Consider the following 26,657-nt stretch of genomic DNA (forward strand, 5'->3'; position numbering starts at 1 on the left):
AAACTCAAAAAAAAAAAAATACTTTCTGAGTTAAAGGACTTTGGATGTGCATAAGTTTGGCTTCAATGAAAACAATGTGCTTGAATAACAGTTAAATGAGGAGATATCCTTCCAGAATCTTTTTTTGTTCCAGGCACACCCGGGGTCTGTCTTTAACAGGCCCTGATATTTCAATGAAAAATGGAGGTGCCAATGATTTGTAGAGGCTAAATTAATGTTAAATACTTCAAAGCCCTGGACAAATAAGTCGGCAGCAAAAATTTTATGAGTTCACTTCCTTCAAGGGAACTTGGAGAGCGGGATTTTATTGCTGTGAATTTCTAGTCACCCTTTCTACCCCTCAGCATCTGTTTGAAATGTGTAGTAGACAATTGCTTTTTTGGCTGTGACTCAGGTGGTTGAAACACAGGACAAACAGACTACTGTATATAAGCTTTCCTCTAGCAATGAACATTTTTATTAATTCTTTTGCATAGCAAACGTGGTGGCTGTTTAGATCCCAACCTCCGCAGCACTGTCAAGGCATCTGACTGGTTACAGACTCTGGTGGCCAAGCATGGGGTGATCATCTTAAAACGTGTCTCCTCTGTAGGTTTCCTCACATGGCAGGAGAAGTGGGAAAAACACGAATAACAGTGAAATCCTGCGTTCTGTTTCCTTCATCATTCGTAAGTGTAAAACTCCAAGTTAAATACTAAATATGAGCTTTCTACATAAATATGAGCGTTCTACAGAGGCTAGCCAAAACAAACAGGTCCCACGGTTTGGAGCAGCAGCATTTTCATAGAAGCCACACACTTGCCCATTTTTCACCAGTTCTTCAAATGTTCTCCCAAGACAATAGAAACGTTCTAGCGGCGGCCCACAGATAGCAGTGAGAAAGGGCTCTCTCTTCCTCACCATGGCGACGGGGGGAGGATCAAGGGCCTGATGTCTGACCGTCAAACGTGAGTCTGTTTGTAAAGTTCCACACAGACCAAGGCGCACTCCCATCCCGTCAGACCCACCCCAAATAAATCTATAGGCCTGGCTCAAAGGTAAAGAGTAGCCCATCTCGAATGGGTTTTGTTCCACATAAGGATTAGAAAAACACTTGGATGCTGCCTGCATACTGAAAATACTGAATTTAAAGTCATCAAAGGAGAGTTGACTCTCAAGCAGAAAAGACCCCACTTGGCTAAAAAACAGTGAATATCATCAGAACACAAACTGCCTAATGTGAACTCCCACGGATGCCCCCAAACTAACACATTTATATAGACAGTCTATTTGTAAACTGGGAAATGGTTTTCACCAACATCTTTTAGCCAAAACTATTTCACAAGAGAGTGTACATTTTTTTAGGAATCTGTTTTGTATTCTCTCCTAACAAATCTACTGACCGTTTCTTTCTTTAAAGGAATAAAGGTTACTCACTCCCTTCACTTGAAAACTAAGATACGCTTTATCATACAACAAACACCAAACTTCCTTTGAACTTCAAACTCATGCCCCCTGCCCACCCCCGGCCCATTACACTTGAAGTTATTTGCCTCCAAAATTATAAAGTAAAGCGAAAAGTGAGTGGTTAAGCTGACTAGAGTAACAACTATTTTTCCTCCTTAAACCAATTTACACAGCTTTTTTCCTAGTTGTCCCCAAATGCAGAGTCTTCAAGGAATGTTTCAGGCATTTAAACGGAAAGTGAACTCCCATGAATCTTGGCAAAAATAATGGAAACAAGGACTGAAACAAAAATATCCAATAAAAAACACTTTCTCTTTCCTGAAAGAGATGGAAAGGAAATAAAACACACCCTGAAAAGAAAATGATTTTATAAAACGTTACTAGGAATAGCTTTCACCAAATTGAAAAGGAATGCTACTCCTTCCTTTTGTTTTGTTTTGTTTGTAAAAAATCAAAAGCAGTTTCCCAGAAGGACTTCTCTAAAATCATTAGCACCTCACAATTTTTTTAATTTAAAGAACGTAACTCAATTAAGCTTCTTTATATTCAAAAAATTAAGAAAGGGGTGCCAATTCTGCCAAGAGGCCTTTTTAATCATTTCAAATAAAAAATAAGTAAGTCGAAAAGGACTAACCAGACATTTCAAAAGTGGTAATAATTTTTTGTTATGTGTGAGACCTGGTCTCGCTATATAAAAATCTCTATTGAACTGTTTGTTGTAACTGGTGTGCACCTTCCATGGGAGAAATTTCTTCTGAGACAGAACTTTCCTGACTTAACGATGGGTCCCCTAAGCCCCACCCTGCCTTTAATTTGCCATGTGGTCCATGCGGGCAAACTATGAGAGAGGAAGAGGGTGAATACTGATCCCAGCCAAACAAAACAGAAAAAGAAAAAAGAAAAAGCAACTTGGCTAGAACGGTCTAGACATCACCCACCCCAGAGGCACCTAAGACACGCAGAAGGCCACACGAATGCCATGAGCCACTTGGAGGTCTCTGCAAAACTCATCGTTGATGGGGGCGGGGGGGGGGCGGGGGCAACAAAACCTCCTCAGCATTTTCTTATAACAATCTTCTATGCATATAAAATGCGAAGCAACAGTGTCTTCCAGTGACTGTGTGTAGCCAGTGGTGACAGAAACACCAGGTTTCAGCAACTGATTGCAATTTCCCACTTAGCAGCACGAAAACAAGACGAAAGAAGATGGGTTAGATTGCTTGACTTTAAGAAAACAATTAAGTTCCCCCAAAGGATGACTTTTAAGTTATAACACTACTCATATCCTGGAGACCAATAAAATCTCAGAAGTATTCATTTGCAAATATTTAGAAAGAGAGGCCAACACTTAATTCCTCCTGTACACACCTGCTATGTGCTGTAGAGAGTGCAGAGGGCAGTCTTCCAGGAACCTAAGCACAGAGACCCAGGAATAAAAGGTAGTCCTTGCCTTCAAGACACTTCGAGTCTTACGGGAGCAAAACACAAGCAGATGAGAGGCGACATAAGGGAGACGGTGACAAATACCACTGAAAGGACTATCAAGGCACCACAAATAATATATGCCACCTGGTGACGTGTCAGCACCCCAGCTCCCAAAGACTCGCACAGTTCCGTTCTTTCAACTTTTCTTGAACCCTGTGTAATTAAACACCAAATTTGGCAACCCGTGCTAATTTTGAAAGGCACTCCCTGGGAATTTAGTAAAAGTTTAAACAACTTGTTTACATGTGTTTGGCCCATCTGTTTAAACACAAAGTTTATTTTCGTATGAGCAGATCTTGGGCGCAAGCAAGCGCCTTTTGTACTTGAGACCACTACTGACCTCTTATCCAGCTCTGTCTTCCTAATCTGCATTCTAAATCTCCTCTGTAAACAAAACTCGAATAACAACTTTTTATGATAAATGGTGAACACCTCCAAGATGACAGCTGCAAAATAAACTCGACTTTTATAACCAGGAAGCGTTCTAAACAGACAGAAAAGACTCTTCTGTAGGCTGTACTGAGAACCCACACACAAAGAATTTTCTCTGTGTGTGTGTGTGTGTGTGTGTTTGTGTCTAGGTTCCCGAGGATCATTCTGAACTGTGTGCATTCCCATCATGCGCCAGTGTTTTCCAGCCCCATGATGCTCTCACTTTTGATTGTGGAGATGATGTTGAAGTGCACGGAGTATTTACTGATCCGGTTATCTTGTTCTGTGACAGGCAGAATCAATCAATCAAGAGGCCAGCTCTGCACTTACATATTCCAGGCACATCTCCGCACTTCAGGATACGAGATCACAGTGTTATCCAGCCAAATTTGATCAACAAATGCAGTTCCCCTGTGCCGCAGCAATCTCAGATGAAGATGTTATTATGTGGAACTGAGCAAAGTGATAAAGACAGTACGGCGGAGCTTGGAGAAGCCCGGCTGGACCTTACTGATAGCTTTTATATACCGAGGCGGCGATGTCCCCTTCTGCCAGGATTAGAAAAGTTCCCTTGATTTGAAGAAAATCATGCTGTACGTACACGGGTGACCCCCCCCTCCGCCCAAACACTGCATTTCCCCAACTAATACTAAAATCCTCAAGGCAGAAGCAACATGTATTCAATGTAACACTGCCAGCAAAATCCTTTAATAAAGAGGGCAATATTTAAAGCACAGAAAGCATTCACGTGAATTTCCATGGAGCTCTTCTAATAGTCTGTTATTACTACAATTGTTATTATTATTAATTGGTGTAAACTAATGCCTGAAGACAAAAATATGTCTTCGTAATTTAACCAGTGTTGTAAATAATTTTATTACTATCATGTCTATGACGTGTGTAAGCTGGTGTCAGTATATTAAGTGGCTCTCAAAACAACTCTGATACAATCTTTCATTGTGCCAACAGCTTCTGCTTCACTAGTGCCCTGCAGTTATTTTACATTATTTAATCCCAAATCCCATCTTTTGGAGTCTACCTTCCTCTTGCATTTTAAATCTTTAATGGGAGCCTTTGGCAGTCCATGGGTACAATGATTAGATATCTGCAGAGAGAAATTGAAAAATTAATCATCGTTTCCATTTTATATTTTTGTACGACACCAAAAATTACTTACTTGTAGAGCTAACTTCTACACTCTTGCAATATGTTCCTTAACACTGCAAATGTGGAGAATGATTTCAGATAAAGCATGTCCAAACGGAGCCAGTAAACAGCCTTAAGTTATTCTTTGAGATCTGTGTTCTGGGTTTTCATCCAAATTTCATTTGGACTCATTTTAATTAAAATCCATTTATTGGTAGAGGTTATGTTACATGTGGCCTCAAACCAGGGCAAGAGTATCCCAAGCTAATCACAGGAATGATGTTAAAATAGTTTATTATCCTTTTATGAATTTTCCTACCTAAATTACAGCATTTCACAACTCTCTGAAAAATGTGAAACACTATCCACGGGCAGTTTACTATAGAAACTGATCTATGCATTAATCTGCCCTTCACCTAAATAGCCCCTGAACCACAAGGAACGATGGAAAAAAAACAAAACCACCTCAAGTCAGCTATCGCATCTCAAGTACCATCAAGCTGCTAAATCTATGAACTTTGTTTTCTTTTTTCATGTTATTAAACTGGAAAGAAAAAATTCAACTGGAAAATTGTGCCTTTTCGGTTCCCTTGTCATCATGTAATAAGTATGAGAAATATACGTGCAATGGCCAAATGGCCGGTAGACAAAACACCCACTCTAAGTGACGTACTGTTTTCCATACCACTCAGACAAAATCAAAACAACAGAACTGCTGCAAACAAAAACAAAATAACATTTCCCATCAGCATTCCAGACAGAGAAAATTTACAGGAAAAGAAGCTGGGAATAGAACCAGAAAGAAATAACTGTTCATACCTCCACTCCTGGTAGAGCCATTGCTTCAGACAAACAGCCCTGACTTTAACACTGAAATGTTTAACAATTGATAAAATGTTTGCCAGGGTTGAAAAACTTTCTTTTTCTTTTTTAGGCAAACATTTGTATTGTTTAAAGTGATGAAGTGCTTCTATAGAACCGAGGGGCCTACATTTCTCTCTTTTTGAAACAGGGGGAGACTTAGGATAAGAGAAGAAACCTCAACTCAGCCACAAAAAAGAACAAAATAATGCCATTTGCAGCAACACGGGTGGACCTAGAGATTGTCACACTGAGTGAAGTAAGTCAGACAGAGAAAGACAAATATCATATGATATCGCTTATATGTGGAATGTAAAAAAAAAAAAAGGTACAAAACAGAAACAGAGTCACAGATGTAGAAAGGAAACTTATGGTTACCAAGGGGGTAAGGGGGCGAGGGATAAATTGGGAGATTGGGATTGACATATACACACTACCATATATAAAACAAATAACTAATAAGGACCTGCTGTATAGCACAGGGAACTCTACTCAATGCTCTGTAATGGCTTATATGGGGAAAGAATCTAAAAAAGAGTGGGTACATGTATATGTATAACTGATTCACTTTGCTGTACGCTTGAAGCTAACACACCATAAATCAACTAGACTCCAATAAAAATGAAAAACAAAGAAAAGAAAAAGAAACTTCAGTGGTAGAAGAAACCCGAAACAAGTGTGTCATTTTCACTGAGAGACAGAGAAATGTTTCCTGGTACCGCGAAGTCCGCCTGGTAGGAGAATGTAAAACTCACTTGAAAAAGTGAAGATGATCTCCTTTTACAGCTGAGTCCCATGTGTGTAACTTTATTAAGGTACCAGCTCCTGGGAAGTTATGGGATCAGGGTTTCGCCTAGATACCTGCCCATAAACTGAGTCAGTGCCCTGACGATCAACATCTATCTGTATTGGACTATTTCATCAAGTCAGTGTACAGTGTCTCCATCACAGTGGATGCTTGTCAGCTGCACTCTTGCTAACACAATTCCTGTGTTTTGCCTGGCAGTAAATGGACGCTTCTGCCGTAGCGTCGTCTAAACAACTCCGTTAACATTTGCCCCCGAGCGGCTCTCTCTTTGTCCCGTCCCTGTCTTCTAACAGATGTCATCCAAGCCTAATCAAGCATAAAATGGTCATAAATATTTCTTTCTGGTAGATTTCACATTCACATTTCATGCAGGGACATGATATTTTTCTGCTACCTCCAGGGAGAGCCTAATGCAAAAACCAGTTACTTACATTCTAGCCTCATGGTCCTTTAGTAAAATGCACAACATGTTCTCGGCTCAGAGACGTAAAAAGGCGTAAGACTTTATCTTCGGTCTTTTGTTTAACTGCACTTTTTTTCTTTCCTTTTCTTCCCCCCAAATGCATCTTCATTTTACAGTTTACACTTCTGCATTACAAATGTGCCTTTGTGCGCGTGAAAATATAAAATGAGATCTAAAAACGGGACCATGTCTACCGTATTTCAGCAACTTCGCGTTTTCAACATTAGGCTCCTTAATTACTGGCAAAAAGAGATGTTTTGCTCAGATACCTCATTCAAATAACAAGCTATTTAGAAAGTAGATGAGATAAGGAGAGGGCTCTTCTCTTTGGGTTCATTTTATACACTATTTTGCAACCTTTTTCATCGCATTCAGTTAAAACAATGGGATGAATCCAACGTACAAATTTAAGGTTCATGCCAATTTACCAGCTGAGAAAAGGAAAGATTACCATGAGATCAGCACCGTTTCCAATACTTAAACTTTGATCAAGCCGGGGAAGCTACTCCAGATAATGAAGCTGACGCCTTAACGAGAGAAGAATTGGTAATCAGCACAATCATATTTGTCTTCTGCAAACCTAGTAAATAATGAGGCTTAATCTAAAATAAAACTAGCCTAATAATACTTTTGAGGCCATATGTCTGTGTTTCTCTTTCCTATTCCTTTTGTCAAAACACACATCTTATACTGCTATTTAAAGTCAACTGCAAAACACTTAGCAGTATATATCACAACAATGGCCCTCCCCCTGCCACCCTTCACTCCGCTGAGCCTAATATTTCATTACTGCTAGTCAAATCAAGCTTTCAGGCAAATAATCTCCATTTTTAAAGTTAATGAGATATGGTCATGTCGACAACAGCTTGCAGAAACTTTTCATTTTAATTCCTGCAGGCTGTGCTGGCCTCTTTTACAGCAACTACTGTATGAATGAGTCAAATTTGCCAACATGGCTTATGTAGACAAGTGCACACTAATTAAAAATACCCACTGGTATCATAATTTAAATACCATGAAAATAAACTGTGAAAGCCGTTCGGATCCAGTCTCATGGTTGCCTTTGAGCGTGCTTCCTTTGACTATAGGATGTTTTATTGCTGGCATGTTCTTAGCTGAAAACCACTTCGCATCTTGGAGGAACTGGGGATTGTGATATAATTATACAATTTGTGTTAATATTTGTTTCGTGTCAGCTCTTAAGCAGGTCTCCCAGAACGACCACTAATTGAGAAAACCATATTGCAGAGGCGAGCGACAAACTGACACTCTTGATTTAGGGTCCATCTACAACTTCTCTGGCGTCTCTGGTGCCTTCTCTTTTCTCTCTCAGCTCAAGCCATGAGGAAATCAAAATAAAAACACGGTTGCTTCCGCCATTCTTCTATTCTTTTAAAGTTTTCATTCCTTTCAATACCTGCATTTTAACTGCTTTGCTTCCAAACAGCGGAGAGAGGGCACACTTCTTTAATTCTAATCCCTCAGTGCCGCTATAACTTCTTTTCATCCATCCATCCGTCCCACCCATCCATCCACTCACCCATCCACGCACACATTCACACACATATGCACTCACATTTTTTTTTCTTTTTTAATTTAAATGATTTTTGGCAAGGGAATCCCACAGTCTACCTTTGCCAGGAGAAAAAGCACATTTCATACGGGGTAAAAAAGTTGGCACCTCGAGAGTTAAAGCTATTTGAAGGGTTAAATCTGCAATTACCTCCAACTAAAACCAGAGAGACATATAGGTAAATAGTAGAAATGAAGTCCCCAGGTTCCCTTCAGAAGCCGTCATCACATTACTACCAGACAGAAACTCTTTAAGGACCATTTTCAGACGTTAAATCATTGTTCGCGCTGCACATATCCTTGCTGTTCCTGGGGGAACGATATCTGAAGAGAGCATGCTAACAAATGCAATCCTGTAAACAGGCATTTCCCTTCTTGTTGGGAGTACCTTTGCAGCCCCGCTCCTGGCTCTGTCATCCAAGCCTTCGCTCGGCTTTGAAGTTAAAGTACTGAATGAATGGCGTCATCTATTATCCAGAGTGTGCATGTAGATTATAAATAAGAAATACAAGTGACTTTCAGTGCACTGCTTTTGCATTAGCCAGACACCTTCTCTCTTACCTCTTCCTGTCCCTCATACCTTACAACCAACAATCTATTTAGGAGAACCTGAATTTCAGGGTTTTTTTCAGAGGGAGATGCAGACTGGAAAATGTGTCTGCCGAGGTGTGAAAAGCTGGACTGACCCGCACAAGGCTGGGGTCGGGGTCGGGGTCTGGGCCTGGGCTCTGAAGCCAGCCTCTCTCCCTCCTTAACCCTTATCTTACAGATGCCCTTCAGGATGGGTGTCTGGTGATGGGACTGGCTCTTCATTTACATTTTTCTGTTGACAAACAGAGTCCATGAATATTAATTATTCTGAAGTTTATTTGCAGAAATGGCACTTTCTAATCCTTATCAATTATTTATTGAAAATCTCCCCCACCTAATAATCTCATTAACATTATTATACTAAGGCCAACAGCAAATATTCCTTTGGTAAGTAACAACCCAACCCGTTATCCTTCCTGCCAAATCTCATGCAGCCTCCTCCTTTGCTTCATCATGGGTAACCCGGCTTTTGATTCCAGGAAGCTCTAGGTGAGTCCTCCATTTTTGTTTTGTTTTGTTTTTAATAAAAGAAAACTCACATACAGTGCCTTCTGAGTTGAAAGTGAAAGTTTCAGATATATTACACTAAAGGGAAAAAAAAGACGAGAATAAAAATTAAAACCTTGGAGAAATATATGGATGCCTGTTTTTTTTTTTTTAATCCCTATTGGTTATATGCTGAATTATTAAATGGAAATCCCAAGGGATGAAAACCCCACAGTCATGGAGCATGAGTGACCCCAGGGGAACGCCTCACATTTAGAAACATGTGAGAGCCTGAAAGAATGGAATGCAAATGAAAACCACATCTCAGTGATGAAGACATCTCATGTTTAGTTTCATTGCTTCAAAGCATTTTGACCTATGCTACCTTGTTTGCTTCCCCTAAGGCCCCTCTGAGGTGTGCAGGACAGTTATTATTAACTTTACCCTACAGATGAAAAAAAACCGAGACAAAGCAACTGCCTAAGGGCATCCAGCTACAAGGTGGCAAGACATGGACTAAATTCTATGAGTTCTGCATCCCGAACTTGACTGGATCTCTCTTCAAAATGAGGATCTCCTCTAACTTCCTGCTTCCTTTTTGAGTCACTGTTGGCATTTTAAAGGACATCCTTTGCTTGGAATTTCACGTTTTAAAGGTCTGGAGTGCCTCTTGATGATTTGTTCAGTACTACACTTTCCAAAAATCACCAAAAAACCAAATATCTAAAATAGAGCATGATTTCTAATTTAATCAGAAACTAATGAGAAAATAAACAGCACGAAATTTTAGAAGCAAAAGGAACCTTTGAAATGAAGTCGTTTCCAGAGGCTCAAAGAGTTAGTGACTTGCTACAAGTCAGACTGAGTTATAGCAGCAAAACTCAAACCCAACCTGGCTGATACCCCCATCAGTGTTCTTGGGCCACATTTGCAGAGTCCTTGCAGTTTCCAAACTTGAGAGGTCACTTCTTTTTTCCTTTTGATCCAGGGTCCCTTTTTTTCTCTCTCACAGAAGGAGTTTCTCAGCTATTGCCTAAGAACATGAGTCAATATCCCTAAAGATTCCCAAAAATTTGACATGGTTTGATAGGAATAATCAGCCAGGAAGACATTGCAGCTTCACTCTCTTAACCTCAAAGTCTCCATCCTTGCTTCTCTTCACCCCCACCATCCAACCAATCTGACCCCATTTACAAAGTTTCTAGAATGAAAAGTGTCCTCAAAGAAAAGAAGTTTGTTTTCTGTTTTTTGTTTCTTTGTTTTTCTTTTGCCCAGCATAAAAACACTGCAAGCATAAAAGGGATAGAATGATTTTTTGATGCAACGTACTGTTATCCTATTAGTAAAACTATACGTTCCACACACCAGACAAGGACAAAGCCTGATTCAAAGTCAAGGTGTTACACATTCGAGGTAGAAAACGAACAAAAGGTCAAAGGAGAGTTGGGGTGCGGGTGGTAATAGGCCAGTTCATGAAGACTATGAAAGTCTTGGAAGGAATTACAGAGGTTACCTCTGGCAAGTCTGATAGCAGTGAGACGGAGAGGAGGGCTGAAGTCATCTTACAAGGGATTGCTGGCATATTCTGGGAAGTCTTAATTTCTTTCCCAATAGCCTTCAAGAAAATGTGGGCTTGCAGTAACCAGGATAAGCACAGTGAATGAGGCTTTAAGGAATGCGAATTGGGAAACAAACTGTGGTGGGAAGGATGGAGCTGGGAAGTTCTCTTTTTATTTTTAAACAAGAAAGTAAAAAAACGGAAAGTCATCAATCTTAAGGCATGGTGTGACTAGCAGAGGAACTTCACCACCTGCTACCCCGAAACAATTTCCTTGAGCCACTATCTACGAATCCTTTAGGGCAGGGGTCAGCAAACTACTGCCCCAGGGGCCAAATCCAGCCTGCTACGTGTTTCTGTAAATAAAGTTTTATTGGACCACAGTGATGCCCATTTAGGTACTATCTATGGCTGCTTTTACACAGAGCATTTGTGACAGAGACAGAAGAGTCCACAAAGCCAAAAATGGTTCACAATTTAAAGTAAATTTAAAATTTTGCTGATCCCTGCTCTGGAAGTATTACGGTGAAGAAAAATACCCACTTCCCAATAATCGATAACAAAAATTTTTAAAGAGATGCACACAGTCACACAGATATACCCTATATATCAAACTTAGCTCTTAATGGTGTTGGTAACCACAGGAATGAACTTTTTGATCTTATCCATCCTGACAGATCGTAGAAGGGCCCACATCCTACCCCAGAAGACTGTTTCCAAACACATCAGGGGCATCCATGCAAAAGTTAATCAAAGGACAAAGCCTTCATTTTGTCTGAGCTTAGTTTCTTTATCCATAAAATGTGAGGCTGGATCATCTAAGGAATTTTAAAACTTCTATAACCCTACAGAGAAAGAAAAAGAAGAGAAGCGATCGCATGCATCTATATATTGGGGGTCAGGAGTGGAGGAGACAGGAGATAACAGGTACAATCAAGCGGGAATAGATAAATGTACGTGCAAGGGACGAAATGAAGTTCTTCTATCATTCCTATGGGAGGGACAGGTTGTTTTTTTTTAAATTTATTTAATTTACTTATTTTTGGCTACGTTAGGTCTTCGTTGCTGCACGTGGACTTTCTCCAGTTGCGGCGAGCGGGGGATACTCTTCGTCGGGGTGCGCGGGCTTCTCACTGCAGTGGCTTCTCTTGTTGTGGAGCACAGGCTCTAGGCGCGCGGGCTTCAGTAGTTGTGGCACGCGGGCTCAGTAGTTGTGGTTCACGGGCTCTAGAGGGCTGGCTCAGTAGCTGTGGCGCACGGGCTTAGTTGCTCTGCGGCATGTGGCATCTTCCCAGACTAGGGACCGAACCCATGGCCCCTGCATAGGCAGGTGGATTCTTAACCACTGAGCCACCAGGGAAGTCCCAGAACGGATTCTAAAAGACCTTGGCACCTGTAGCTAGGGGTAGAAGGAATGACCTACTCAAACGTAATAAAGAATTGTTAGGAGAGATCAAAGTTCTGTGAAAGCTTCTGGAGAAGAATGCTGAGCCTGTAAGGAGAGTGGGCAGGTTGGGACCTACTCTGGACTCTCAAAGCAGCTTGAGGTGCCAACACGCGAGCCACCCAGACATGTGCATTTTTTTCAGCTCCTGGTACTCGGAACTGAAATAGCCTGGCTTCCTTCTCTAGCCCACCAAGCACATCTCTTTTTTGGCGATGACAACACAGATGTGGCCATGGTGACACCTTCGAGGAACTGAGGTTCCCTGCCTCTCAAATGGCAATGCAAAAGTGGGAGATTTTCAAATTCCGACTTTTCTTCGAAGAAAAACGCTTTCCAGCCTACTCCACAGTTCTTGCCAAAAGCAGACCTGCCGGTTTGTTTTTAAAGGTGAGAGAGAGATAAAGATAGACTTAAAGAGATCTGCTGCAGCCTGGTGTTTGGGCGTTTGTGTTGAGCCAGAACACTGACCAACTATCACGTGAGCTGGATGAATGGTTAAAGCAAAGGACTGGGCGCCATCAGCCGACTTTGAGAAATATGCCTTGAAAGTGAAGATGATTTCCCAAACAGGAAACAAACACATGCTAGGCTGCCAGGGAAATGTACATAGTTTGACTTGTAGGTTATGAATCTTTAAAACTCCCACCGTTAAGTCCCAGCAGACATCCTTCGTGAGTGCTATCTTTTATTTATCATGCTAAGCCATTTTTTTTTGTTGACTAGAGCGGTGTTGGATGCCGGCAAAGCACAGGCCACAGAAACATTAATACAAAATACTGCTTGGGGAGCAAAGGACATTGTGTCCACAGGGCTAGTCACTGTTAAAGCAAAATAATCCACTCTCCCAGATATGAAGACGACGAAAATGACTGTGGTGACTTCCAAAGTACTAACGCATTCATCAGTGAAGCTGCACGAGCAATTTTCTCCAGAAACACAGGGTACCAGAAATATTTTTATTCAAATCAATTTTTGTTGCTTGGGGAAAGGGTTTGAGCCTGTTACATAACACTAAGGAAATACAGAAGGTATTTCCCCAGCCCGGTCAGTCAGTGACAGCTGTTTGGGGCACCTGGAGAAAGTTTGCAGTTTTACGTCTTCTGTTTCCACGGACCCAAACACAAGAGCAAGAAAGGGAAACTTGTCCAACCCCAAATGGTTGCTTTTAAGTTGGCTATAAAATAGCTATTGCAACCACAGCAGCTTATAGCTTATTACGCGCAGCCTTATTAATCCAGCCAGATTTCACATTGCTTAAAAGCCAACACTTCCATCCCCCTGACTAGCTAAAGAGACAGCCATCAGACAAGTTTCCGTGTTGGAGGTATGGTCCCGATCTTTCAGAACCCTCCCACTTGAGCTTTATTTTCTGCAGCATGCTGTAAACATCACCACCAGCACTGCTGAATTTCTGTTGTTTCTGGAGGAAAACAAAGGCCTTCCAATTGAAGTGTTTGGGAAACAGAAAGAATCACGCTCATTTCTGCCCGGCTGTACCAGGCTTGGGTGTTCATTATAAGGATGCAGCAACAGGTGTGAAGCAGGGCTCTCCCTTGGAAATGGAAAGAAACAAACCCAAGCTGCAAGATGCTTAAAAGTGGGCATGTTTGCTAAAAATAAGGGCTCAACATAAACATAAGCAAGGGAGGAAATGGAAAAGCTTCTGTCTATGGGAATATCTGGTATTTTCCTACAGGACTTAGCAAGAAAAGATGGGATGAAGCGAAAGAGTTCTGAATGAGACAACCTTTTAGGGTGCTCACAATGGGAGGAAGGCCAAGGAAAGTGGGAGAAATCCTTGCAGCCTGGCCTGATCGTCACCACAATAAACAAACACAACCAGAGGAGACCGCGGGCTGGGATGAAGGGTTCAGGCTGTGGGCTCCGGCAGATGTGGGTTAGAAGCTGGGCTGGTCCAGTTATAAGCAGTGTGAACTTGGGCAGCTAATTATGTATCTTTCTGGGATGAACAGGAATTTTAAGAGTACCTAGTTCACAGGGTGCATGTGAGCACAAACTGTACTGATATATGTGGGAGTACCAAGCCCAAGTCCGGAAGAAAGGCACTTTCAATAAATTTGCTGTTAATAATACCACTTCTTCTAATACTATTACTATTGGTGATATTAGTAATTTCAAACGTACAAAAATCTGTGGCAATAGGAATGTTTAAGATTTTGGATCAAAAAAAGAAACGCACTCATTTACTGAAAATGGGTAGATTACCTATCATCATCCTGTGTTGAGTGTTTCCTCTTCAAAATAATTTGTAAGTAATGTGCCTAAACACGGAATTAGTTGACAAAGCTGGGAAAAGGTGAAGGGGGGGTAGAGTTAGGAAACTAGCTAGCATTAATTAGGCCTTAAACTATGAAATTTGAAACTAAGAACACACATTTTCCCCTACAGCTATAAATACAAAATACTACAATATGAAAAAGTAAACTACCATGTAAGAGAATTAACCCTAACCATTCCCACTGGTAAACAAATTATTGCTAGATGGTTTTTTTTTTTTATCTATATAGTTCTATGGTGGGAATGGGAAATGAATATGTAAAAATGTGAAGGCATGATTTATATATATATATATTTTTTTTTGCGGTACGCGGGCCTCTCACCGTTGCGGCCTCTCCCGCTGCGGAGCACAGGCTCTGGACGCGCAGGCTCAGCAGCCCTGGCTCACGGGCCCAGCCGCTCTGCGGCATGTGGGATCCTCCCGGACCGGGGCACGAACCCGTGTCCCCTGCATTAGCAGACGGACTCTCAACCACTGCGCCACCAGGGAAGCCCTGAAGGCATGATTTAAAAAAATAAACAGCTACAGAATATCTACCAAAATGTCAACAGTTGTTATCTCTGTAAAATGAGATTGCAGGAGATATGATTTCTTTTGTCTCTGCTTTCTTAGCTATACCTTCTAATTTTTCTCCAATGAACATGTAAAGTAATTGTGCAGTAGAAAATGAAAAATTATTTGGTATTCAGTTTTCAATTGAAAACATCTGAACAACACCCAAGCCTCACACAGAGCGAGCACTGAGGATTTCACTCTTGGCTTTGGCACATGCGGGTATTTTGCAGGCACTAGTGGCATTAAGTGCCTGTCTAGGTACCTCTTCCAGCACATTCCGTGGCCATCTTCTAATTGTGCCACAGTCTCTTTGCCAATATTTTATAGTAGTTACCCAAAATGCACCAGTGGCTAGTTATATCCACACACTGGAGGACCTTCTAAAACTCTAGCTTTAAAACTTTTTCTAATCAACTTTTTTTTTTTTTTTCCTGTTTCTAATTTTTCAGAAACTTCCCAGCCTTCCACAAATCAAGTCAGGCCACAAGAATCAAATACTATCTCAGACTGGAACCTAAACAGGGGACTTGCCAGACAACAGTCTAGGGAAGCTATTGGTTATGTGTAGCATGTAATTATTTGCTGTCCTGGTTCTAGGTACTAATCCCATGGAAATTACAGAGGGAGGGCAGCATGGAGCATTGAGACATAAAAAATCATTGCCATGTGTAAAAACTCAGATGTTAAAAAAGAAAATGCAGGCACAAGAATTTAGCCAGGAAAAAAAAAAAAAAAAAACATGCCAATAAAAAAGCTGCTTCTTAAAATTTGGCTGGCAGCGTCCTTCCCCTCCCCAATGGATACTCTTAGTAAAGAAAACATGGTAGATTTTTTTTCTCCCTTGCCTGTATTTGATTTCCAATTAAAAGTAAATATAAACTGAAACACCACCTGGATTTTAGCAAAATCCAATCCCCGCCCTCCCCCCGCTCCTTTTTCTTAAAAGAAGAACCTGGGCTTACATATACAAACATTTTGCTAAATGACCCGTGGCAAATTGCGTAATGCCAGTAAAAGTTGTGTTTTTTAAGTTATGAGCCCCAAAGATTTTATCTGAAATAAAACCCTGATTCAATTCAGATTCTGGAGGCAAACTGTGTCCCCTTAACTCTGCCTGTAAATTTAAAACATTTGTGTGAGGGGCCCCTTCAGTAATGTTGCTAGCAGGTATGGAGGAGAAATTGTGTATCTATTAGGATGTGTGTTTTCTTTTCTAGAACGGTAAATAGGGGGCACTAACTGCCTACAAGAACTGATTCTCTACAGTCTTCATGTAGTGGTCGGTTTCTAAATGAAGAGTTTTGGTTGTCGAACAGGCCTGTGTGCTTATTTCAATTAATCGTCTCAGTGAGGGAAGACACAAGAATTCCCCTATTCACAGAGGAGGGTTCCCTTGGAGGTCTCCAGCTTGAACGTCTACAATGTTCTAAGGTGACTGGATTTGAATATGAAGTGGCTGGAGTAGCCTAAAGAATGGAACAGTCTGGGGCCTTCCCTGGTGGCGCACTGGTTGAGAATCTGCCTGCCAATGCAGGGGACACGGGTTCGAGCCCTGCTCTGGGAAGATCCCACACGCCGCGGAGCAGCTAAGCCCGCGAGCCACAACTACTGAGCCTGCGCATCTGGAGCCTGTGCTCCGCAACAAGAGAGGCCGCGATAGTGAGAGGCCAGCACACCGCGATGAAGAGTGGCCCCCGCTTGCTGCAACTAGAGAAAGCCCACGCACAGAAACGAAGACCCAACACAGCCAGCCAGCCAGCCAGCCAGCCAGCCAGCCAGCCAGCCAGCCAGCCATCCAGCCATCCATCCATCCATCCATCCATCCATCAATAAAATTTTTTTTTAAAAAAGAATGGAACAGTCTGGAGAAGCAACTTGGATCCCCCCGACCTCTATCTCTGGGTCCCTAAGATGTCAGGCAAGCCTTTACCGTGTCCTCAAAAGGCACTGAACAAGGGCAATAATGGTGTTGTGAGCACATTTTAAAGGGCTAACTACCATGCTAGGGCCTTTATGTATATTATTATTCAGTGTATTCGTCACATAAACCCTCTCTACGAGTTATTTCTATTGCCCCATTATACAGATGAGAAAAGTGAGGCTCAGAGAGACTGGCGTAACTCGCTCAACTGCCCTCATTCAGTAAGTGCTGGAGTTGGGTTTTGGAACAGTCTGGAGAAGCAACTTGGATCCCCCCGACCTCTATCTCTGGGTCCCTAAGATGTCAGGCAAGCCTTTTCCGTGTCCTCAAAAGGCACTGAACAAGGACAATAATGGTATTGTGAGCACATTTTAAAGGGCTAACTACCATGCTAGGGCCTTTATGTATATTATTATTCAGTGTATTCGTCACATAAACCCTCTCTACGAGTTATTTCTATTGCCCCATTTTACAGATGAGAAAAGTGAGGCTCAGAGAGACTGGCATAACTCGCTCAACTGCCCTCATTCAGTAAGTGCTGGAGTTGGGTTTTAAACCGTTGTCAGCAGGATTCCAGAATGTCTCGAATGAAATGCTCCTCCTACCTTTTCTAGTTCCCTAGGACAGTGAAATAAATTTCAAGTGGAAACAGCACACATTGGGTAAGCAACTAGGTATATTTGTATATGATTGTCACTACAATACGGGACAAAGTCCAAACAAACAAGGAAGGAACTTTGAATAGGGGAGCAGTGGAGAAATCTAAGTGCATTTTTTTTTTTCATCTATACTCTTTCGATTGACAACAGATTGACTTTTGTCACACATTGATGGTGGTATACAAGGATGGCTAGTGGCTGTCAAATTTGTTGGTGGAAGCACTAGAAGTTGGTGGAGAGATAGCACTAGGGAGAAGACGTGTCGCTGAAAACACAAACGTGTCATGGGAGAAAATCTTGTAACTACAAAAATTTATCCCTTGAACTCTGTACAAAAATGTTTGTAAATATAAATATGTATAAGATATACGTACATATTTTATTTATATTATTTTATAAATTTATATTAAATTTGTATTATATTTATATAAAATACTATATAAATACATTGCATAAAATACATATAAATCTTGCTCAAGGGACAGCTATTCTCTGCCATTTCTATACACTCATAAAAGTTTTCAAACAGTGTGAATGTGCATTGCATAATAATAACTTTTAAATTATAAAGGCAATAAATATCACTGCAGAAATTTTAGAATATACAGAAAAATGAAAACTATACAAAATAAAGTACAATCCCATAATTTGAGGACACGGGGAGTGGGAAGGGTAAGCTGGGACGAAGTGAGAGAGTGGCATGGACATACATACACTACCAAACATAAAATAGATAGCTAGTGGGAAGCAGCCGCATAGCACAGGGAGATCAGCTCGGTGCTTTGTGACCACCTAGAGGGGTGGGATAGGGAGGGTGGGATAGGGAGGGAGAAGCAAGAGGGAGGGGATATGGGGATATATGTATATGTATAGCTGATTCACTTTGTTATAAATCAGAAACTAACACACCATTGTAAAGCAATTATACTCCAATAAAGATGTTAAAAAAAAGAAAAAGTACAATCCCATAAGCATACAAAAACTATTGGTAACGTTTTTTTAATGGGCTTTTTCAGTTGTCTTTCTCCCACCAATTACTGTACTATAATTTTTTTAAGTTAAAAATGTTTATAATTGATAAAGTTATTAAACATTCTACAAGTGTGTGAGTCTTAATGGGTACTTATTACTTCTAACTTATGTATAACCATTTATTTAACCTTTCTTCTAGTGTCAGTGATTTAGGGTATTTTTAATTTTTCGTATCATAAATACTACCATATCATAAATACTACCATAATGAACATATTCAGGTATAAATCTTGCCATTTGCTTCACATTATTTCTGTAGGTTAAATTCCTAATGATGATGATGACGATGATGACGATGATGGTGCTAAAGATAAGAATACCAGCAGCTAACATTTACAGACCCATATACTCAGAATATTAAACGCTGATATCACCCCCATGTGATGGATGTGTAAACTGAGGCACAGAGAAATTAACTGACTTGTGCAATCACCAAACTAGTAAGTGGCAGTGCAGAGTCATGACTCAGGCCAAACAAGCTGGCTCCATCATTTATGCCTTTAGATGCTCTGCCTTTTCCAGTGGTTATCAGGTGTGCCCTAGCCAGCAGCAGAGAATGGGTTAGAAGCACCAGAAACGCAAATTCTTGGGCCCCATCCCAGATCTACAGAATAAAGTACTCTGAGGGTGGGTCCTGCAATCTGCTTTAAGACGTCGTCCTCTAAATGATTCCCATACCTATAAAAAGTTTGAGAACCGCTGCTGAATGCTATACAATTGCTCAGTAAAAGCGTTACCCTGAATCAAAGGGTGTGACTGTTCTAAGCCTCCTGCTACACAACGCCAAAGTGCCCCCAGAATGGGCTACACAAGTTTATATAAGCCACATAATGGGGTGCCAGGGCTGTATGCATCATTTACTGTAATCTTTGCTAATGTGGTCAAAGATCTTCCAACTAGTATATGGTGTTCTTCAGTTAGAAAAGTTCAAGGGTATGTAAACCTGGTGAATGCCTATGAATAAACATAAAATGACTCTCAGGACCTGTGCAGAGTGCTTTATATGACCTTATTTTCCAAAGTTTCCTTCAGAGCTGGCATTTATAGTGCTACATTTAAGATATCCAAGAACTAATTCCAGGGACACATTGGTAAGCATTTAGAGCCAAAAGAGGAAACCTTTTCCCAATTAGAGATAGGTTACTAATACACTTAACATTAATTAAACACAGAAAAATCTGGAAACGTTTGTCAAAACACTGAACCAGCTAGCAAATCTAATTAACATGCAGTATGGGCTGTAGTGTTTTAATTGGGGGCGGGATGCACATGCAACTATAATTGCAAAATTACACAAACACACACGTATGCACACACTTTACATAGTGAAAGGTGCTCAGGTTTCATCAGATTCACAAAGGAGGGACCTTAATAAGGTGAACAATATAAGAATCCTGGAATTAAAGACATGACCTAGGGCAGAGAAACCCACCCACCTGGAAGAGTAAGGAGATTTTTCACTAATTGGAAGATACCGCAGAATGATAAGTCACCTGATAACAAACTTAAAATTAGAAACAAACAAGAAGGTAAGAAAAGAAAGAAGAAAGGCAGACGGCAGAAAACACCAGGCCAATGCATTTTCTAGGAAAGACTGTCAGTTCATTAAAATAGCTGGATTGAGTAAAGATCTTCAAATTTGGCAACTATTTTAAAATAAGGTACTATGGTTTCAGTTGTTCTAGCTATATGATGAATAGAGGTGAATGAGCTAAACTTCAATACAAAAGTATATGAAATACGGACACCACCAACCAAATGACCAGCCTTAGTCAGCTCTCATCTAATCTCTGGAAATCATACACTCAACTCAGGCAATGGTCTGTGTAAACAGATAGGCCCCGGACCATTTCCTGGAGACCAATCAACTCAGATGCTGGCATCCAGCATAAAATGACCTCTACTTACCATATGCCTCTAGGCCTTCCACAAGAGAACACCACCCTTGCTTCTCACCAAATTAAAAATGACAAAATGGCAAAGATACACCTCTTGGCCACTTAGTATCTAAGTCATAAGCCAAAGCCACATAGCTCAGTATATACCTTCTATTCATCATCTCCTGACTGAAGGGGTTAAACTAAATCAGCTGGTGTGCACATACTGAGTTACTGTTTCCTCAGTTTTATCAGTGTCTTCAAAAATTCCACCAGTACAGACACAAATAAAGTCTTCCTCTCCAGGTTACTGAAGATTTATTGCTTAAATCACGTATGTGTCGATTAAACAATTGCATCTCTTCCACAGCTTATCTTCATGTGCTTTGAAATTGTTACTAGTATTTAACGCACATGTTTATGTCTTGTTCTAGTCCAACTGGCTCATGAACTTTATGAATGTAGGGAGATATTCAGGACATTTCTTTGCGTCTTCTAGCCCACCAAGAGACTACGAATATAAGATATGCTACTTTTTTTTTTTTTTTTTTTCCTGCGTTATGCGGGCCTCTCACTGTCGTGGCCTCTCCCATTTGCGGAGCACAGGCTCCGGACGCGCAGGCCCAGCGGCCATGGCTCACGGGCCCAGCCGCTCCGCGGCATGTGGGATCTTCCCGAAACGGGGCACGAACCCGCGTCTCCTGCATCGGCAGGCGGACTCTCAAGCACCGCGCCACGAGGGAAGCCCAAGATATGCTACTTTTTAATGCGAATTTTCTTTGGTAGGAGAACCACGGCCAAAGATGTCTGCTCTTCGAAAGACTGCTTCAGTGTCCCACCCTCCATTTTCTTAGTAGGCTGGCTGATTATTCTTCTCACCACCAATCGTGCCAAAACTTTTCATTTGTAAGATGCATACAGTTAAAGGATTAGAAAGCAACCCTGCAGGTATGATGACAACTACCCGTTAATTTACCATTTTAGAAAACGCAAAAGAAGTCTTAAAGTATGAGATATGTATATATATATATATGGATACTTTAGAAAAAAAGGAGGGAATGATCCTTCAGTTTTGTTACTTGACGGTAAGAGTAGAAGGTTCTGGAAGGCAAATCTTGCCACGTCTGCCATTCACTGATCCAGGGGTGGGTCAACAAACATTTTCCGTAAAGGACCAGGTAATAAGTATTTTAGGTTTTGTGAGCCATACATTCTCTGTTGCAACAACTCCCCTCTGCTGTGGTAGGGAGAAAGCAGCTGTAGACCAGAGAAAAAAAGGGGCATGGCTGTATTCCAACAGAATCTTTATTTCAAAGAATAGGTGGCAGGCCAGATTTGGCCTCTGCCTTAGTTCCCCGAGCCTCAGTATGGTCTGCAGGTTCAACACAGTGCTTTGTACCTAGGACTTACCCAAAAAAGGTAATGGGTAATGAATGGCTGACACAAGTTTAAAATAATTCCAGAACGCAATCTTGACAATTATAATTGTGAATCACTACATTACAGCATATCATCTTGACAATTATAACGGGGAATATCGCATCCCCAGTTTATGCATGACGCTTTCTTTCCCTCTTACAGCATATTAATGGTACAGTAAGTCTGTACATAAACGCCCATAACATATCCGTAGAATACACGGCAGGGACTTTGTGTTTGTAAGGCAAGTGTAAATCTAATGAAATAAATCAGCAGATCATGATAAAAACGCATGTTGCCCAGGCATTTTCACTTAGTACCTTGGCATGTTGAATTTCTATTGCGTGGAAATGGAAATATCATCACGAGGAGGGAAAAAAATGAGGCAAGTTAAGCAATATTATCACAGTATTATTTATCATACACATTAGGACCGAAAATAGTCAGGAAAGAATGAGCATTATGTCATTCTCTCCCAGTCTTTAACCTTGAAAAGGGTGTTGAGTTCTTAAGAGAGGATAACAGGAGTCAATACAAGAGGCTATAAAGATGGGACTACTTACCGCGCAACCTTGAAAAATTAACACAGTCGTTACAACAATAAAAGGCTACTTTTGCCCTGTTCTAGGATGTTACGTCTTATTTCATTAAATTTTTCCAAAACTCTTTCTTCCTTTGGCTCTGAGTGGCCTGGCTCTGCTGTTGAGAAGCAAAAGGCATTTTACGCACAATTTTCCCTCCGCACTAGAAAGAGGTATATACTGTGCCCTTCAGTGAACATAAAATTGATATTATCATCTCTCAGTTTATATCTCGCTACTGAACCTTCAGATTAAAAGTTATTGGATTTGAATGACTAAGACATCATGTCACCTTCCCTTCAATGTGGAGAGAGGGGTGTTGGGGGTGAGAGAAGGTACAGTGATAAAAACGCCGATTTCAGAACAGCTGACACTTGCCTCTCCTGACAAGCGATATGATTCTGACAATTACTTATGGTTGTGTGGATGAGAAAGGGTGTAATAAACAGTCTACTTTAGGAAACTCTGCGGAAGATGAATCTGCGTCAGGAAGTTCATTTTATTTTGGGTACAGTCTCAAAGGCACAGTCTAAAAACGGGGATACAGAGTTAATTCAGGGAGAACCTTAGGGTTACCAACTTCACAAAATAAAAAATCCTATCGCCTCCGAAGTCAGTATTTGCACTGTCAGTTTATATAGAATATGCTGGAAAACACTCTCTCGAGAAGGATTAAAGAGAACAGAGCTTCCTTCCCTCCACCCACCTCTACGCAGGGCTCAACTTCAACTCACAAACAAGCCTTGCTCTCCCTCAGCAGTTGAATCTATACCCCCTAAATAGGTCTTCCAATAGCACCAACTGTTTAATAATTACACATTGTATTTTTCCAACAAAGGAAACACAACAGGCACTCCCTTCACCTTAAGAAAACAAATTCATCTAAGAAACCTGTGTCAATATGAGACACTTTATCAAAGATCTAACGCGGTAGTTTTGTTCTCGAAGAGAGATAAGCGCATTCCCTCATCAATAGGAACACAAGCAGTTTATCAGCACTTCCCGTGTGACTTTTGGAAGATATACTCATTAGTAACTGGCAGAGACTAAAGGGAAAATATTCGATAATTTTAATCTGAATAAACACATACAATCAAAATAGCGAGTTTGAGGGACATAGGAGGGTGTCTTTTTTTTAAACAGCCTTGAAACAAAAGCGGGACTTTTCCAAAATAAACCCACCCTTTATTTACAAATTATGTTTGTGCCTTCTTTATCATATCATGATAACCGATTAGTAACCGGTAGAAAGGAGCTTGGCTTCTCCTCTCGCTGCCCTTCTCTCTCTGTTTCACGGTGCACTGTTTTGCCCGTCGCTCAGACTGGAAATCTTGAATCACCCCTCATAACTCCCACTTCTTGATGCCCCCACATCTCCTATTCCAAAAGGCACTGTCGATTTGCCAACATGCCCTGGAACGCTTGCTCGTGACCCAGGCCTTCCCTTGTCTTTCTGTTTCGTTCATTCACAGAGGCTAAGAACTACTCTCAGCCAGGTACTGTGCTCTGTGCTGAGGAATGAATATCAGGGGATGAGAAAGGCCTATCCCTGCGCTTATGGGGCTGACAGCTGACCAAGGGCTTCCAAGGCAGGAGGAGAAATGCAGGGAACAAGGCAGGGTCAACAACATGGCGCCCTCAATGACATAAGGCCTGGGTTGGTGTCCCACTGCTAAATCCAGGACCAAGTGCAATGGCCTCATCACTACGATTAATCTCTCCAGATCTCTTTCCTCCCAAGCCAGGCCAGGTCCAACCTTCTTTTTTACCTTCAGTCCAGCACCTCTTGGATGGCCTTTCTTTTCAGCTTGGAAACCTCCCCCTGGCTTAGGAACTCCAGCCTCCCACAAACTGACCTCAGTTCAGCTTCTACGCACCCCTCCAGGCTTACTTTTCAGGCTCCAGCCAAAGAGACCCCCAAGTGATGCTCCCATACTTTCCCAGCACCTCACATAGCAATGTGGTCCCCACATTTCGTCACACATAGGCATGACACCATAAAGATGAAATGAAAATAGGCAAACAAATGAATGAATGAATTTCAAGAAATTGCAAGCTAAGAAACAAAGTTAAGACATGTTTTGCAGTCCATTTAGCAGCCGCCTTGAACCAAAGCTGAGGCCAGGCCAGTACGTGCAACTCTCTTCACCACATTTTCGTGTGAGAGAGGGGGCAAAAAAAAATACAGTTGTATTTCCACAAACCAAATCAAACACAGTATTTAGCAAAGGGTCTCTGGAATGGTACAAGTAACACTTCATGATTACAACAGATGTGAGTTCAAAGACCAAGTGATGAAAAGAAACTTTCTAATATGGGGTTCAGTTCCCTATACAAACTTCCTTTTCTCCTGCTTCATCCACCACTTGCATTTATATTGCTATTCTACTTTGTCATAAAAGCAGTCACCTTGTAACCCTTTTTATCAAACAATCTGTGCACTACCTAAAAGGACACTAGACTCCATCAGGCGAGCTATAGGTTCACATTACACAAACATACCAATTCTGCCTGTTCGGCACTAGTTGTCAATAAAGGCAGGCACTTGCAAAACAGCAAAGTAGGTTGCTTGCCTTCAGAGAACAGATAGGAGCCTGCCAGTTCTGCAAAACAAACTCTTTGCAATCACCGAAGCTAATCTGTCAACAAATTACCATTAAAGTCATCCCTCCTGAAAGTTCAAAAAGATTTCTGATTAGACAAGAGATAGGGAGTATTTTTTTCTTTACTATTATTATTAGCTCACAGGTCAGGGCTGAAAATTACCTTCCCAAAGGAGCAATGCCTTTGCTTCAAGTCAAGAAGGTACACTTCACTCACAGTGAAATGCAGCATCTGGGTTTCTAGTACTACACTCTCTTATGTACTCGACTCTTTTCTTCTGGGCCATCTTAATTTTCAGTGGAGAGATTAATGACACACAACTGTTCAGAAATCAGAACTTGAAAGAATTTCATAAAAGGCTCACATCCCGAGTTACATAAATCTTTGACAACGATATTTGGATGGAAGGCAGACCTAAACAACAGAGTAGAGAACTAAATTTAGCATTCAGGGGGAAAGATGCCTTTTCCAGAAATAACCACAAAAGGAATTGAGAAAAAGCGCAAGTCTGTTATTGTTGTGGTTGCTTTTTCTTTATTTGTAGGAATTATCTGAATTCCTGTCTGTTCCGTTTCAATTTGTTTGATTTTGGCTAACATTTTGGTGGCATTGATTCTTACAAAATATTTTTGACCATCAATATCGTCTATAGTATTTGAACTCTACCTTGTATCCCAGAAGAGGCTATCTGAGCAGAGCAATTCCTTTAATTTTTTTTTTAATTTTATAATTGAAAACTATAGCTTGGTCTTTATCTATGAGTGAAGGAAGGCGCTGGCCCCTATCACAGTCCCCAGCCCCATGAGGGCACTTAATAAAGATGAATAATCTCTTCTCCTTCTGTACTTTCTTCTGAAAGCTTCCCTCTTAGGATACAAAGATGCTGAACATCTTTACCCTTCCAGTGGCGTCCAGAGACCCTCCCTTTTCAGACGCCGTCCCTGGCTGCTACAATGGGAATTTGAGGGGATTCCCTACAAAGTTCATAAGGAACCTTTTGCAAAGAAAAAGAGAATGGTAAGGCTGAACTGGCCACTGATACCTCATCTTTGCACCTACAGATACATACCTAATCACCTGGGCTTCCCTCTGCAGAAGGGTAAACAAGCAAAGGATGGCCACTGGAATTTAACACGGTCCCCCACAGAAAGATGGGGGAGAATGAGAAACAAAGGGAGGGCCCCTATCATACAACCTTACTGCCCATCCAAACACTGATAGCTATTTCTTCCAGGCACTGTTTTCTACAGAGGCACTTAAAACTTGACATGTTGGTAGGACATTCTCCCTGTTCTGTTCGATATCCACTAGTAACTTCAGTCACAAAAACGAAAGGAAGAGGGCTTCCCTGGTGGCGCAGTGGTTGAGAGTCCGCCTGCCGATGCAGGGGACGCAGGTTCGTGCCCCGTCGGGAA

General features: G+C 41.2%; 1 protein-coding gene across 4 annotated transcripts in view; it reads right to left on the bottom strand.

Moving 5' to 3' along the window:
• The window catches only part of FOXP1 (forkhead box P1), a 606,527-nt gene that overhangs the window by 199,282 nt on the left and 380,588 nt on the right, over positions 1 to 26,657 (bottom strand). For all 4 annotated transcript variants that reach the window (XM_007447659.1, XM_007447657.1, XM_007447660.1 and 1 more), the window contains one exon: positions 12,242 to 12,247. In XM_007447659.1, the coding sequence (XP_007447721.1) occupies positions 12,242 to 12,247 (6 nt within the window). The remainder of the gene's footprint in view (positions 1 to 12,241; positions 12,248 to 26,657) is intronic.

Source organism: Lipotes vexillifer, unplaced genomic scaffold, assembly GCF_000442215.2.
Source record: "Lipotes vexillifer unplaced genomic scaffold, Lipotes_vexillifer_v1.1 scaffold1008, whole genome shotgun sequence".
In the NCBI taxonomy this organism is placed as follows: domain Eukaryota; kingdom Metazoa; phylum Chordata; class Mammalia; order Artiodactyla; family Lipotidae; genus Lipotes; species Lipotes vexillifer.